The sequence below is a fragment of the Dreissena polymorpha genome, chromosome 9, assembly GCF_020536995.1.
Source record: "Dreissena polymorpha isolate Duluth1 chromosome 9, UMN_Dpol_1.0, whole genome shotgun sequence".
In the NCBI taxonomy this organism is placed as follows: Eukaryota; Metazoa; Mollusca; class Bivalvia; order Myida; family Dreissenidae; genus Dreissena; species Dreissena polymorpha.
This window is the reverse complement of record NC_068363.1, coordinates 22,020,306-22,036,344: the sequence shown is the minus strand read 5'-3', so window position 1 is coordinate 22,036,344 and position 16,039 is coordinate 22,020,306. Positions and strand designations below refer to the sequence as shown.

Sequence of the window (16,039 nt, the reverse complement as noted above, 5' to 3'; positions counted from 1 at the left end):
CCCTGGGTACTCTTAAGTATACTTAAATTTGCCCCAGGTACTTTAAAGTATACTTCAATGTATCCCAGGTACGGAAAATATACTTAAACGTATCTGGGAATTCAAACGCTAAATTTGCTGTGTCGGCTAAAAGGAAATCAAATTAATTATCTTCATATTTATGTTAATAATCTGTAAAATTGCCTCTATATTATCGAAACTCCTACTTAAAAAATGTTTTGTTTAAAGAGCACTTTGTTAAGTATTCTGTATCGCGTTTAACGATTTTGAATTTAGGGCGAAATAAAACTGTGGTACTAAATTGGTATACTTAAAGAGTACCAGGGATACATTTAAGAAGTACCCGAGCAGACAATGACCAATCAAGGGTTACTAACGCAATTTTAAATAGTGCATTTTCTTTTATTCCATACTTGTCTATTCATGCTCTGGAACAATAAGAATATTTTATTCTATTATCAATTATTTGTGTTCCCTGGAATGAAGAAGAGGATCATCAGTGTATACTGCATACTTTTAAAGAAACTTTCAAAGGGGAAAAGGCCTTTAATCCGCATTTGTTATTTAAGTTGGAAAACCACTTGCTGTTATCACTTACTTATTAGTATGGTAATTGTTAATTACTTAGTTGCTTTCCAGGCGATGCAAACAAATCTACTGCCGCTGACTATTCCAGACTGCCGACCAGTTATAACGAGTTCTATCAACTTCTGTGGGGTCAGCAAGGTACGCAAAAGAGATATGAGCCATGCTCTGTGAACATTGAGCTAAATGCATGTGCTTAAAGTGTCATTACAGATTAGCCTGTGCAGTTAGCACAGGCTAATCAGTTACTTCACTTTCTGCTCTTATGGTATTTTTCGTTTACAAAAAGTTTCTTAGCAAAAATCCAGTTTAGGCGGAAAGTGTTGCCCCTGATTTGCCTGTGTGGACTGCACAGGCTAATCTGGGACAACACTTTACGCTTATTCATTTAACCTTCTTTTCACAGAGCACGGCTTATATAAGAAATAAAAGTGGAACATAATGTTGAATCTTTAAGTGGCCGATGTAATATTGGATTTTCAAGTGATCTGGTTTTTGTTGGATTTTTAGCTCGACTATTATATATGAAATATATTTAGTGGAGCTATCCTAGTCACCCCGGCATCGGCGTCTGCGTTAGCGTTAGCGTCTCCGTGCAAATGTTTTAAGTTTTCGTACTACCCCAAATATTTTCTTTGTCCCTTGACATATTGATTTCATATTTTGCATACTTGTTATCCAACATGACCCCAACCTATAAACAAGAGCAGACAACTCTATCAAGCATTTTGTCAACATTATGGCCCCTTTTCCAATTAGAATATGCAGCAAATGTTAAAGATTTCGCACTTCCCCATTTATTTTCATTGTCCCTTGACATATTGCTTTCATATTTTGCATACTTGTTTACCAACATCACCTTAACCTATAAACAAGTCCAGACAACTCTATCAAGCATTTTGTCATAATTATTTCCCCTTTTATACTTAGAATATGCATATTATTGATAAATCTATGTTAAAGTTTGCGTACTACCCCAAATATTTCCTATATCCTTTGACATATTGCTTTTATATGTTGCATACTTCTTTACCAACATGACCCCAACCTAACAACAAGAGCAGACCACTGGATCAAGCATTTTGACATAATTATGGCCCCTTTTACACTTAGATAATTGAACATATTGCTTAAATTGCCATAACTTCTTTATTTATGATCACAATTTATTATTACTTTGACAAAACAACACTTACCTGAATACCATAATGGATTCCACCAAAACAATACCCCAAGCCCATACCCAGAATCCCTTCCCCCCCCCAATCTCCCCCCCCTAATTTTTTTTTAAACATCATCTAATAAATTACCACACCCCACATTATACCCCCCCCCCCTCTTAACCCTCCCCCCTTCCCTCCTCCCAATTTTTTTTAACATCATCTTATAAATTACCACACCCCACATTAAACCCACCTCTCATCCCCCCTATCCCCCCGCCCCCTTTTTTATTTTTGAAAGATCGTCTAATAAATTATTGAATATGAACAATTTTCCCATGATGGCTTGCGTTATACTGTCAAGCAATCAAATAGTCGAGCGCGCTGTCCATTGACAGCTCTTGTTTAATGACCTTGTCAAATACATTTACTAGACAATAATAATTATTATTTATTTTTGTTCTATATTTTCATAATCAAATTGCTAAATTGTGCTAATCGTATTGATGATGTTTTTTATGCCCCCTTTCGAAGAAAAGGGGTGCATATAGTGATACGACTGTCCATCTGTCGTTCCGTCTGTCTGTCTGTCTTTCCATCACACACTTTGCGTTTAGGTGTCGAAAAATGCTCATAACTTCTATGTCCCTTGAGAAATAACCTCTATATATTGGTATGAATGTGTATACAGGGGTGTGATTTTTCCGCGGATCAGGTTGTCCCGGATGTCACTTCTGAGATTTGCGTAAATTCGTTTTAAAAAATGTGGGGGAGAGGGGCTACCACCGATTCCGCGGACGTATTTCATAAGCGGCCCGAAATATCCTCGGCCCGCGAAATCTCTCCGCATTTTACACTGGTAGATTCTGCCTAAGCATTCTTAAAACGAGCCATATAATTGGCTGTCGTTTCCCAATCTTCCAATTAAAATCGTGTTCTTAAAATGCGCTCTGTGATTTGTTTGCAAATGGCGCCGTTGTGAAGAGAAAATTAAGATTATTGAAATAACAAATAGCAATCGAATAAAGGACTGACATCACCTAGTCTGATAGGAATAATGAAATGTGTTTGTCAAAAAAAAGACTACGCTTTAGATACAAGCAACACATATTTTGTTAAGAAATGTGCCCACTGAATTTGTGTTACGGAAACCAGTGTTTGCAAATTGGAGTGTAGTCTACTCGCGAAGTAAAACAATTTAGAGAGTATCGTTTGAACATGGAAATAGACAAACATGATTTGATTTTATATGTCTGTGGGTCTGTGTATAATCAGATTCATATGCATATTCTGCTTTATTATGTTTGTCACGCTGTTCAGTTAACTGAAATAGCTTTGAACTGAGTGCAGATGTGAAATGAAAGATATTGAAAGGCAAACAAATTAAATATATTAATTTAACTCAGTTAATACATCATTAACACCAGAAGAACACTCAAGTGTGTTTGTTCATATTTGGTCTATTAACTGCCATTCAATACATTGAAAAACTGCTGCTATTGATCACAATAAATACTTACTTAACTGTTTACTTTGCATCCTCAGTATGTTAAATGTGAAGTTTAACAGGTTTTTATAAAGAAATATTGTTATGAAGTTCAAAAGTTGTTTATTTTAATGTCTGTTTTCATGTTTGTCATTGCGTTATGCGCGCCATTGGCGTAGTCAAAATCAGTCAACAGAATTTTCCTCCCCTCTGACTTTGCCTCAATCACACCCCTGGTATATGAACAAGGCCGTTCCATACGCACACAAATTTTGACCCCTGTGACCTTGACCTTGAACTTAGGGTCCGCGTTTAGGTTTCGAAATCTGCGTTCAGGTTTCGAAAAATGCTCATAAAACTTCTATGTTCCTTGAGATATAACCTTCATATTTGGTATGCATGTGTATATGGACAAGGCCTTTCCATAAGCACAAAATGTTTTACCCCTGTGACCTTGACCTTGAAGTTAGGGTTAGCGTTTAGGTTTTGAAATCTGCCTTTACGTTTTGAAAAATGCTCATAACTTCTATGTCCCTCGAGATATAACCCTCATATTTGGTATGCATGTGTATATGGACAAGGCCTTTCCATAATCACACAAATTTTGACCCCTTTGACCTTGACCTTGAACTTAGGGTCCGCATTTAGGTTTCGAAATCTGCGTTTAGGTTTCGAAAAATGCTCATAACTTCTATCAAGCGTTTATAGGGGGCATAAGTCCTCCTATGGTGACAGCTCTTGTTCATTCATCATTAGCAAATTGAAGTCATAGTTATGCCCAAATATCAATGTATGCCGTTTGTTAAATATAAAATTGAACTTAATTTATTAAGCATTTAGATTATTAACATTAAAAGTAATCGGTTGTTTTGATTGCACATTTTTACGCCCCGGATCGAAAGATCTGGGGTTGTTTTTCGATCTGGGGTATATTGTTTTTGACCTGTCAGTCTGTCTGTCATTCATTCATTCATCCATTGTGTGTGTCCCAAAACTTTAACCTTGGTTAAAGTTTTGCAATAACATCTCATGTTTTTAAATCCAATTTGTATTTACTCTTTAATAAGAGAATACAAAGATTTGCAGATTATAATAATAACTGTTCAATTTTAATTGCAGGCTCTGGAGACAAAATACACTGTCTTACGACAGAAGCTATTGGTTGATTGCTTGCGAATTAGGATGGGAACTGACCAATGGGAGGCCATGTCTCAAAACGACAAGCAGCAAAAAGTGATGATCCTGGATAATCAAGCTGTGGAACAAATCCAAAAAGGTGTGTCTAATTGTTGATTGTATGGGTTTTTAGGCGTCAGGTAGGGTGACATATAGCAGTTGAACTGTCCGTCAGTGTGTCAGTATGTGTGTCAGTCTGTCTGTCCGTTAGGGCTGTCACGATACGCCGTGAGCGTACCGCAGTATATATTGGTACGGCAACACTGTATCGCGGTACGTACCGCGATATTTTACAGAATATGTATCTGTGTAGAAAACAGCAGAATAACAAGTTTTACAAACTTTATTAAACTCAATAATCAGAAAACACTGGTATCATAGTATGACTAGAAACTGTAAAAGAAACTGTAATAAACTTAATAGAAGTAGTCATAGTCTTTTTCTAAAATGTCCGCCATGTTGTTTACAATAGCTGTGACTACGATCTGTGTAAATCGAAGGCTTCAAGGGCATGTTTAAAATGCAGAGTCAGCGGGCCCAGTATTGAAAATCCGTAGCGTTCTGACTCTTCCTCGACTTATTCATAATCTTAAGATAACATGATTCGGAAATGCCATGCTTTGAATGATCAATATACTTAAGAAAGAAACTAAGAAATAGAGTAAACATCTTTTGGATAATTATGAACTTATTTGCAAAGGAAATCTGTCCCAAATTCCAAAAAAGGTACGGACCCATACATCGCCGTATTTTAAACGTGAAAGTTAAACATCTACCAGTGGAAGCGCTTGCTTGACCTGGATATGAACGGATTATTTATTTAGCCCATTTCAATCACTTCTACAGTTTTCAAAACGATATCTATATCAAAATAATTATGTAATATATTTATATCTGTGCTAATATAATAATATTAACAAAACCGGTGCGGCAACGCCGTACCGCGGTGCGATTTTTTTCACGACATGCACCGCGATATACCGATATACCGGTGAATCGTGACAGCCCTACTGTTCGTCCAAAAACTTTTATGGCCATAACTTTTTATGTCCCCCACTATAGTAGTGGGGGACATATTGTTTTTGCCCTGTCTGTTGGTCTGTCTGTTTGCGCCAACTTTAACATTTTGCAATAACTTTTGCTATATTGAAGATAGCAACTTCATATTTGGCATGCATGTGTATCTCATGAAGATGCACATTTTGAGTGGTGAAAGGTCAAGGTCATCCTTCAAGGTCAGAGGTCAAATATATGTGGCCCAAATCGCTTATTTTATAAATACTTTTGCAATATTGAAGATAGCAACTTGATATTTGGCATGCATGCGCATCTCATGGAGCTGCACATTTTGAGTGGTGAAAGGTCAAGGTCAAGGTCGTCCTTCAAGGTCAGAGGTAAAATATATGTGGCCCAAATCGCTTATTTTATTAATTCTTTTGCAATATTGAAGATAGCAACTTGATATTTGGCATGCTTGTGTATCTCACGGAGCTGCACATTTTGAGTGGTGAAAGCTGATGGTCAAGGTCATCCTTCAAGGTCAAATGTCAAATATATGGCATCTGTCCGTCCGAAAACTTTAACATTGGCCATACCTTTTTCAACATTGAAGATAGCAATTTGATATTTGGCATGCATGTGTATCTCATGAAGCTACACATTTTGAGTGGTGGAAGTTCACGGTCAAGGTTATCCTTCAAGGTCAAAGGTCAAACAAAAAACGAAAATAATAGAAAAAAATTCAAAGCGGCGTTCTCATGAAGCTGCACATTTTTGAGTGCTGGATGTTCAAGGTCATGGTCTTACTTCAAGGTCAAAAAAAAAAAAAATTCAAAGCGGCGTTCTCATAAAGCTGCACATTTTGAGTGGTGGAAGTTCAAGGTCAAGGTCATCCTTCAAGGTCAAAGGTAAATTTTATTTTTTTCAAAGCGGCGCAATAGGGGGCATTGTGTTTCTGACAAACACATCTCTTGTTGATGTTTACTTCAGCTTCTACTGTCTTTTGTATGAGAATTGTGGTTGTTAAATACTATTTTACCGTTCAAACTACTTGTGCTTTCTTTAGAATAGCTTTAAACATGTGCATCCGGGATGAAACCTTCAGGGAATTTTTTGTTTAAAGATGGTCTCTTCGTATAAAATAATCCAGTGTTGGCAGCCTGTGTTGTCCCTGGTTAACCTGTGGGAAAGGCACGGGCTAATGTGGGAGGACACTACTCAAGTGCATTAAGCCCAGTTTTTGCAGAGCACCGATCATATAGATGACTGGATGTCTTAACTCTTTTCAGGCAAGATAATGCCATCTCTCTTAGGGGAGGGGTTACACCTGCAAGAGACTGTCACCCAAATGATGGGGTTGTGTAAGAATGTCTTACGAAACAAGGTCAAGGGTCAGCAAGTCATACGTAAGTGCCCTTTTTAAATTCATTAAAATAAACTCAGACTGTTGTGAATTGAAGCCTGTTTATAGTTGTTTGTCATGTATGTTTTTATGCCCCAGAAGGAGGGCATATAGTGATACGATCGTCCGTCCGTCTGTCTTTCTGTCTGTCCTTCCGTCATACTTTGCGTTTAGGTTTCGCATTTAGGTTTCGAAAAATGCTCATAACTTCTATGTCCTTTCACATAGCAACTTGATATTTGGCTTGCATGTGTATTTCATGGAGCTGCACATTTTGAGTGTTAAAAGGTAAAGGTCAAGGTCATTCTTCAAGGTCAAGGTAAAAAAACTTATATCAAACTGAAAGCGGCGCAGTAGTGGGCATTGTGTTTGTGACAAACACATCTCTTGTTGTAATTATGCCGATTCTGTTTAACTATGATCATATGTGTTTTCTTACAATTATTCAATATAAGATCATCATATTCATGCTGAAAATACAATTAAATATGTACATGTAATGTTTACCAAAAACATCTTATATGGGAACATTAATTTTAATTTTGAGGGGGCAGTCATAACTATTTTACAAACAACAATTTGTTTCAGTAATAGAACTTTCAATGTAAAATATGTCATCAAAATGACTCGACCCATTATTTAAAGTAAAATTTCAAAGTTTTTGTTATGCCCCCGGATCCAAAGATCGAGGGCATATTGTTTTCGGCCTGTCCGTCTGTCCTGTCCGTCTGTCATTCATTCATTCATTCATTGTGTGTGTCCCAAAACTTTAACCTTGGTTTAAGTTTTACAATAACTTTTGCATTATTGAAGATAGCAACTTGATATTTGGCATGCATGTATATCTCATGGAGCTGCACATTTTGAGTGGTGAAAGGTCAAGGTCATCTTTCAAGGTCATTGGTCAACTATATGGCTTCAAAGGGGCGAAATAGGTGACATTGTGTTTCTGACAAACACATCTCTTGGTGGTATTGAATAGCATTTTTCTGGACTTCATCAATGCATGTAGTGCAGAGAACATTGCGCTGGCGTAAATGCAAATGAGGCATACTTTTCTCATCAGTAAATACAACAATGAAAGACAGAGAAATTTTCCTAATTTTTTTTAATCAAGATTTAAACTGGGAGTTCACAGGTTTGATTCCCACTGTGGGGGCTTCTTTAGATCTCCACAAAAAAGAAACCAAGTTATGGTTATTTACAAGAAAGGAATGTACTCGAAAGCGTTTAAATAAACCTTAGGTTGTTAATTCGATAAAGCTAAACTAAATAGTTTGCAGAAAGTTAAGATTACTTTAAAGAGCTCTGTTTTACAGGAAGTACCAAAACCAAGGAGAATCTTGACCAGTTGTTGCTGACTTTCTGCATAGACTAACAGAAGTTCTCGGGATCTGTCACTCCTGCACTTGTGGTACAGGACCTGATTGCTCCAATTTGTAGCGGCCAGTTTAAGATTGTTTTTGGATCAAGTTATTTATTTGACTTTATTGTTATCATTTTAATGTATTGGTCTTCTTTTAGTTGACATATGTGTTAGTAAACAAATTAATAAATTAAGTAAAATTCTATTGGATTGGAACGGTTTGAGAAAGCGTAGTGAAGCCAACCCTTGAATAGAGTCCGTTTGATGTAGTTTTCTGCTAAACTTTTAAAACACTTAAAACAGTTACTTTACAAACAGAAACGTTATTATCAATAGTGAAAAAGTGTCCCTTCTGTCAGTGAAACTATTAAAAAACTTTAGGGGATAGATTTTGAAGCTGTTTGAAAACAAATACAATCGGGTATAAACAGCTTTGCCCCTTACCTTTTGGGGAATGGCACGAGATCTGGTCCAATGGGGGAAATTAGCCCTGTATATTAGATAATATGGATTCAAAAAAGGTTCAAATACATGTACCAGATATGGGAATGGTACTGTTTACTGGTACCATATTAATAGAGAGGGAAATCGCTGGATTCATATTTTTAAGCTATTTCCAAATATCAATAGATGAAGTTCCAATGTTCTAAGGAAATTCATTATCAAAAACACATAAACAGATAGGTGTTTTGAAGGATTGAATATTATGGTCATCATTCAATAAACTACAGTAGACTTCTCAAGTTCATTGATCATAAAACGCTGGGTTTTTCTTCTACTTCAGGATTTGGTGTCTGGTCAGGTGACGAGAGCCATGCAGTTAGTCCTGAAGGACAGTCTGGTGGTAATAATTTATGTCTACAATACAGGAACAACAAGTTACTGAACTTTTTTCTAAGTTGCCGGAACCATTTTATATGATTTGAATTTTCCGGATGTTTTATTTTGTTTCATTTTTTTCCGTTTTTGTTAATAAGACTATAGCACACAATGGCTGTTACTACAACTTATAGCCCATATAGGGGGGCATGCATGTTTTACAAACAGCAATTAATAATAAGTTGTTAATAAGACTATAGCATCATCTTTAAAACAGCAAGCTGCGTCTAATTTTGTTTTAGATTGCCCAGATCAGTAAGACTATTGTGAATATCAAGAACTGCATACAAATTTAAACTTTTCTTTTTTTATAACTCATTTGTGAGACAAATATCGGGCTTTTATCAAGTCCAGTTAATGTTTGGTTAAGTTCTGAAACATGGCATCTTCATCTGCTACTTTTTGTTTCACAGAACGTAGTGAAAACAATTTTCCTTTTTATCAGAACATTAATTAAATGTTAATTTAAAAGCATGTGATTTAGAAGATCTGACACGTGTTCCTATTTCATATTAAACTTATCCAGGAAATGGGTTAGTAAGCTTGCAAATGGTTGGCCTTTTAACAAAATTCCTGATCTTGTATAATAAAATGTGGTATGGAGTGACAATTTGTCTAAGATCCTATGTATATGCTAGCTTTTTTTAATATGGGAATTAGCAGTTCTTGATATCTTTTAGCTCACCTGCGCATGCAGTGTTCATGGTGAGCTTTTTTAATGAATTGAAATTATTTGTATGCCCCCAAAGAAGGGCATATAGTGATCTGACCTTCCGTCTGTCTGTCTTTCCGTCACACTTTGCTTTTAGGTTTTGCGTCAATGTTTCGAAAAATGCTCATAACTTCTATGTCGCTTCAGATAGCAACTTGATATTTGGCATGCATGTGTATCACATGGAGCTGCACATTTTGAGTGGTTAAAGGTCAAGGTCATCCTTCAAGGTCAATTGTCAAATATATGGCGTCTGTCCGTCCGAAAACTTTAACATTGGCCATTACTTTTTCAATATTGAAGATAGCAACTTGATATTTGGCATGCATGTGCATCTCACGGAGCTGCACATTTTGAGTGGTAAAAGGTGAAGGTGAAGGTCATCCTTCAAGGTCAAATGTCTAATATATTGCGTCTGTCCGTCCGTCCAAAAACTTTAACATTGGCCATAACTTTTTCACCAGTGCTCCAGATAACATGCGTAAAGGCGTTAAAACGAACTAAATGTCTTAAATAATGATTTAGATTTAAAATCTTTGCGTTAAGTTACGCATTGAAAAATAAAAGACGAATTCAAAATTTCGAATGAGCGTAAAACTTTCAGTAGCAAATTATATACGGTAAACATTTCATCCCGGTTCTGACTTGTCTAGGCGCTCAATTAAAACTACAACTTTAAGTCAACGTCACTCAAGCTTTTGCTGTGAGGAAGAGCCACACCTAAGAACGGTCGAAAGGCCAAAGGGTTTCGATTCTGTTCTCCTAGTATTGCAGACGAGTCATTACTGTTTATTGTACCTTTTTAATTACCCTTATCGTTATTTTTATACACAAGTCATATACTGTATACCTATTCAAAATGTCATTAAAATTAAATATTAAATATAGTTTTTGATATGACTTAAACGGCGACCAAAAGGCCGTTATGACCTAAGCCGAAGTGTCAGTGACCGTTTTACATAAAAACTAAAAATGGCCGACCGAAGCGTGGAAGGCAAAAAAGCCATTTCAGTGTCAAAAGCCCAGGCTGCATGCATTCTTTCAATTTGATTCAAATACCCAAAGCATGGTTTCGTCAATAATTGATGAATTTATATGCTCTTGCGTAAATGACTCAATTTGTTGATGTGTCAAAAACAATGAATAAACAGTTATTTTTTAATATATTGTTAAGAATTAATTTTATAAAAAGACGTTAAATAAGAATTAAGTTTTAAAATAGGGAGTAAATAAGAATTAGACCAAAATTTTATCTGGAGCTCTGTTTTTCATTATTGAAGATAGCAACTTGATATTTGGCATGCATGTGTATCTCATGGAGCTGAACATTTTGAGTGGTAGAAGGTCAAGGTCATCCTTCAAGGTCAAAGATAAAAAAAATAATCATTCAAAGCGGCGTTCTCATAAAGCTGCACATTGTGAGTGGTGGAAGTTCAAGGTCATACTTCAAGGTCAAAGGTAAAAATTTTTAATTCAAAGCGGTGTTCTCATGAAAATGCACATTTTGAGTGGTGGAAGTTCAAGGTCAAGGTCATCCTTCAAGGTCAAAGGTCAAAAAAAATTTATTTTGTATTTCTAAGCGGCGCAATAAGGGGCATTGTGTTTCTGACGAACACATCTCTTGTTTATTCTACGCTTATTTAACTTAAAAGTTCTATAAAACAATTAATTGTGAATTTCCTTTTAAATTTTAAGAACTACCTAATGAACGTGGTCCACAAGCACCTGTTTGCTACCATCACCAACTGCATGAAGAGCAATGACTCATATCTGAACAAAAAGAACTCTTACTTGGTGGACACGCGTCTAGAACACCTGCATGTGCGCGCAGAGTATGAGGAGAATTTGCCGGGCTCGCAGAAAGAGCTGTCCAAGCTAAATGACTTCAGTACGCCTCTCAAACGTCTACAGTGCCTCAAACGTGTCGTGACGCTTTGTACAAGGCTTGTGGAAGCTGCAAAAAGTGACAACTGTAAGAGAGATGGAGGATATTTATTGGATTTGGTGGAATATCATTTTTAATTCACAAGTGAAACTTGCAGCCACAAGGGAAAAAATACTTTTCTATGATCGCAAGTCAATTTAAATCGATATTCCATGAAATCCAACACATTTTCTTTTTAATTAATGCTTTGAAGTGATTATTTTTGTATTTTTGCCATTCCAGACAATCTATTTCCTTGTTTGGCGCCCCGATTACATTACATGTTAGCTAGGGGGGCTAATCCGTATGTTGTTATACACATTGAACAGAGAGAAGCCGCCCTTGGTAAAATTTTGGGTCACAATGGGGAAACCAAATATATATAAAAAGTATTTCCAGTAAAGCAATTAAAATTATCGATAATTTTCACTGTTTGAACAGTAACTTATCAGTTTTAATTCACTGATATATCTCTATAAACCAACAGAAAGCATAAAATAAATTTTAACATTGCCAGCTTTAGCAAAAATTAAGGAGCAAACTTGTCACTATTTATGGTCTTTACAAGTGTCTGTTGATTGTGTATACTATACAAGACTAGGCAAACCGCTTATTGATATTTTAAATAAATCCACTGGAAATTGAAAATGTGCATAAATCATATAAGAAAAAAATGTGTTATGTTTTGTAATGAATGCCTAAAATTCATTCCCTTTTCAAACTTTAATGGAGGTGATCTTTATTTTTCTTGAGATATGTATACAGATATTAGTTGGAGATTTTTGAGTTCCCCATTTACTGTATCAATTTTACCACTGTTTTACGGCTGTGGTAGTTTGCTTTCAAAATTCTTGAAACATAAGATTTTCCTTGAATACCGAAGTCTTTATAGAAATTGTATTTTGGAACATCCATGGTTTGTTTTTGTTTTAATTATTTTTTACCGGTTTACACAAGTTATTCTAAATTTACTGGATACTATTTATTCTACAAAAGTTTTTTGTTTAATATTTGTCAACATTGAAAATATTCTGGTAATATGTTTGAATACATTGTGTACTTAGTGGTTCTTATCACTCTTATGTTTAATGATTGCGACAGATGACCTTCTTCCTGTTAATCTACCTAATAATACACTCTCCTATTCCAAACTGGTTAGTACCAATAAAAGTGAAGTGTGTTATTAGCTCGGCTGTTTTCGGAAACCCGAGGTATTGTCATAGCCAGCTCGTTGCGCGCCGTCAGGCGTCCGCTGTCCGCGTTGTGCTAAAAACTTACCTTTGCCTCTAAAATCAAAGTGCTTACACCTACAACTTTGAAACTTCATATGATGATGCACCTTGATGAGTTCTACATGCCACACCCATTGTTTGGTCACTAGGTTAAAGGTCAAGGTCACTGTGTCCTCACAAAAAAATTCTGACAAGCTTTAATTAATTCAAAACTGCACCCGCAGCCGAGCTTTGGTACCCGTTATGCAGTGCTCTTGTTCTGTATTGTACTTTCAATGAAAATCGTACGTTCAATTAATGCATCAAACATGTTATTTAAATATATTTATGTAAAATACAACCATTTCTTTAGATTATTTATGAAATTTAAATGTGTATCTCAAAATTAGATGTGAACGAATCACATACCAGGAATCCTTATATGGATTTTACATATTTAACTGCAACAATCACGAGTTGTTGGGGGCAAATTTAAATATTGCTCAGATTTAGTGAACTATAGTGGGGGACATATTGTTTTTGCCCTGTCTGTTGGTCTGTCTGTTGGTTTGTGCCAACTTTAACATTTTGCAATAACTTTTGCTATATTGAAGATAGCAACTTCATATTTGGCATGCACGTGTATCTCATGGAGCTGCACATTTTGAGATGTAAAAGGTCAAGGTCATCCTTCAAGGTCAGAGGTCAAAAAAACTAAATCAAAGCGGCGCAGAAGGGGACATAGTGTTTCTTACAAACACATTTCTTGTTTATATATTGTTTTATATCCAGAGGTTTTTATCTGATTTTTGGGAAAGGGTGTTGCCTGTTTTGAGGGGAAAAAAATCGCGCAAAATGCCGGATTTTGGGGGAAAAAATCACGCGAAACGCCAGATTTTGGGGGAAATAAGGAAAGTCTAAAATAACCATTTCAACATATTTTGCTGTTTTTTAAATAAAATCAAGGCAAGAGATAATTTAATTATGCAAAATGTTATATTTTCTACCCTGGATCAGGTTAACTTATGTATTTAAAGTTTTAAAAAAAAAAAAAAAAAAAAAATTATTTTTTTTTAGGGGAAAAAATGAAGTCTGGGGGAAAATTTACCTGCTGAGAGGAATAAAAATCTGAGGGGAAAGGGCCGATTTTCGGCGGGTCCCAAAGAAGGAAGAAAAGCCCTGATATATATGTCTACCGTCAGTCATCGACATTCACTATGTAAACACAATGGAAGCCTTTTTCATTGCTCGATATTCAGGCAAATTAATTGGTGAGAACATTTATCACCAACATTTAACATACATCTTCTGAAACATTCCATGAAAGCGGAAAGTATTGTTCTTGATTAGCCTGTGTAGACTGCACAGGCTAATATGGGACTACCATTTGCGCAAATGAAGCCCGGTATTCCCAGAGCATGACTCATGTTTATAAACAAGTCTTATTTTCTTGTCAGCTCTCCAATTGGCCGCACTATACGTCCAGGCAGGACTAATAGACATTTTATCCAAGAACGGTTGCATTGCCGATGCCTCCGATGTCCTGGGCCGCACTCCACTGCATATGGCGCCATTGAAGTGACATCAAAACATCATTGTGAGTAAAATGTGTGTATTTTATCCACGTTCTAGGCAAACCAGACTTAATGTCAAATGTCATCTAAGATTGACCTGTGCAGTCTGCACAGGCTAATCAGGGACAACATTTACCACAGGTCTGCACAGGCTAATCTGGGACAACACTTACCACAGGTATGCAGAGGCTAATCTGGGACAACACTTACCACAGGTCTGCACAGGCTAATCTGGGACAACACTTACTACAGGTCTGCACAGGCTAATCTGGGACAACACTTATCACAGGTCTGCACAGGCTAATCTGAGACAACACTTACCACAGGTCTGCAAAGGCTAATCTGGAACAACACTCACTACAGGTCTGCACAGGCTAATCTGGGACAACACTTACCACAGGTCTGCACAGGCTAATCTGGGACAACACTTACCACAGGTCTGCACAGGCTAATCTGGGACAACACTTACCACAGGTCTGCACAGGCTAATCTGGGACAACACTTACCACAGGTCTGCACAGGCTAATCTGGGACAACACTTACCACAGGTCTGCACAGGCTAATCTGGGACAACACTTACCACAGGTCTGCACAGGCTAATTTGGGACATCACTTACCACAGGTCTGCACAGGCTAATCTGGGACAACACTCACCACAGGTCTGCACAGGCTAATCTGGGACAACACTTACCACAGGTCTGCACAGGCTAATCTGGGACAACACTCACCACAGGTCTGCACAGGCTAATCTGGGACAACACTTACCACAGGTCTGCACAGGCTAATCTGGGACAACACTTACCACAGGTCTGCACAGGCTAATCTGGGACAACACTTACCACAGGTCTGCACAGGCTAATCTGGGACAACACTTACTTCAGGTCTGCACAGGCTAATCTGGGACAACACTTACCACATGTCTGCACAGGCTAATCTGGGACAACACTTTCCACAGGTCTGCACAGGCTAATCTGGGACAACACTTACCACAGGTCTGCAAAGGCTAATCTGGGACAACACTTACTACAGGTCTGCACAGGTTAATCTGGGACAACACTTACCACATAGACTAGAGTTTTGTTTAGGGGAGCCTTCCTTTTTAAGAAAAATCTAATAAAAGCGGAAAGTGTCGTCCCTGATTATCTGATGCAGACTGTACAGATTAATCTGGGAAGATATCATACACATGTATTAAGCCCAGTTTTCATCGATGTAGACTTGTTTTATACTTTATGAGGTTTCATTCAAAAGCCTTTATTGTGTATGGGCCTACCTAACTTACAAACTTACGAGAATCACAAAATTGGTCTAAGTTTGATTTGCAAATTCCAGCATTTTTTTACTGACAGACTTAATAAGGATAAAGCATTATATTACAGTTTAATAATTGTGTAGTCCAGCTGTAATTGTTAAATATATTTGAAAAAATAAGGCAACAAATTGAAAGTGTTTGTTTACACAATTTAAAATGCTTGTCAAATAATGGTCAATTTTTTAACTAAAATGAAGTAGCAATTTCATGAAGTGTGTTTATTTTTAGAAATGTAAATGTTAAAGCATAACAG

General features: G+C 36.7%; 2 protein-coding genes and 1 long non-coding RNA gene across 7 annotated transcripts; all 3 read left to right on the top strand.

The window, feature by feature from the left end:
- Positions 1 to 435: 435 nt before the first annotated feature.
- On the top strand, positions 436 to 8,186 carry LOC127845904 (uncharacterized). The gene is made up of 4 exons (XM_052377081.1): positions 436 to 726; positions 4,351 to 4,507; positions 6,696 to 6,812; positions 8,128 to 8,186. The coding sequence occupies exons 1-4, from the start codon at positions 481 to 483 to the stop codon at positions 8,184 to 8,186; spliced, it is 579 nt and encodes a 192-aa protein (XP_052233041.1). The 5' UTR covers positions 436 to 480.
- Positions 8,126 to 11,787, top strand: LOC127845903 (uncharacterized). The gene is made up of 3 exons (XM_052377080.1): positions 8,126 to 8,222; positions 8,959 to 9,018; positions 11,461 to 11,787. Exons 2-3 carry the CDS (start codon positions 8,989 to 8,991, stop codon positions 11,785 to 11,787), a joined length of 357 nt encoding a protein of 118 aa, XP_052233040.1. The 5' UTR covers positions 8,126 to 8,222; positions 8,959 to 8,988.
- Positions 11,788 to 14,363: 2,576 nt separating this feature from the next.
- Positions 14,364 to 15,344, top strand: LOC127845842 (uncharacterized). 5 transcript variants are annotated; one of them, XR_008033423.1, is made up of 4 exons: positions 14,364 to 14,578; positions 14,838 to 15,059; positions 15,097 to 15,170; positions 15,208 to 15,334. It is a non-coding gene; the product is annotated as an uncharacterized LOC127845842 (long non-coding RNA). The 5 variants fall into 5 exon arrangements; XR_008033419.1 differs by having other exon boundaries at positions 14,367 to 14,578; positions 15,134 to 15,344; XR_008033422.1 differs by lacking the exon at positions 15,097 to 15,170 and having other exon boundaries at positions 14,368 to 14,578; positions 15,245 to 15,344.
- Positions 15,345 to 16,039: the final 695 nt, after the last annotated feature.

What these genes read in the sequence shown, in the direction of transcription:
- LOC127845904 (XM_052377081.1), top strand. Translation starts at nt 481, where the DNA reads ATGAAGAAGAGGATCATCAGTGTATACTGCATACTTTTAAAGAAACTT. An exon ending in TGTGGAACAAATCCAAAAAG is followed by an intron (nt 4,508 to 6,695) that starts GTGTGTCTAATT and finishes AACTCTTTTCAG; the next exon opens with GCAAGATAATGCCATCTCTC. An exon ending in CAAGGGTCAGCAAGTCATAC is followed by an intron (nt 6,813 to 8,127) that starts GTAAGTGCCCTT and finishes TCTGTTTTACAG; the next exon opens with GAAGTACCAAAACCAAGGAG.
- LOC127845903 (XM_052377080.1), top strand. Translation starts at nt 8,989, where the DNA reads ATGCAGTTAGTCCTGAAGGACAGTCTGGTG. An exon ending in TCCTGAAGGACAGTCTGGTG is followed by an intron (nt 9,019 to 11,460) that starts GTAATAATTTAT and finishes TTAAATTTTAAG; the next exon opens with AACTACCTAATGAACGTGGT.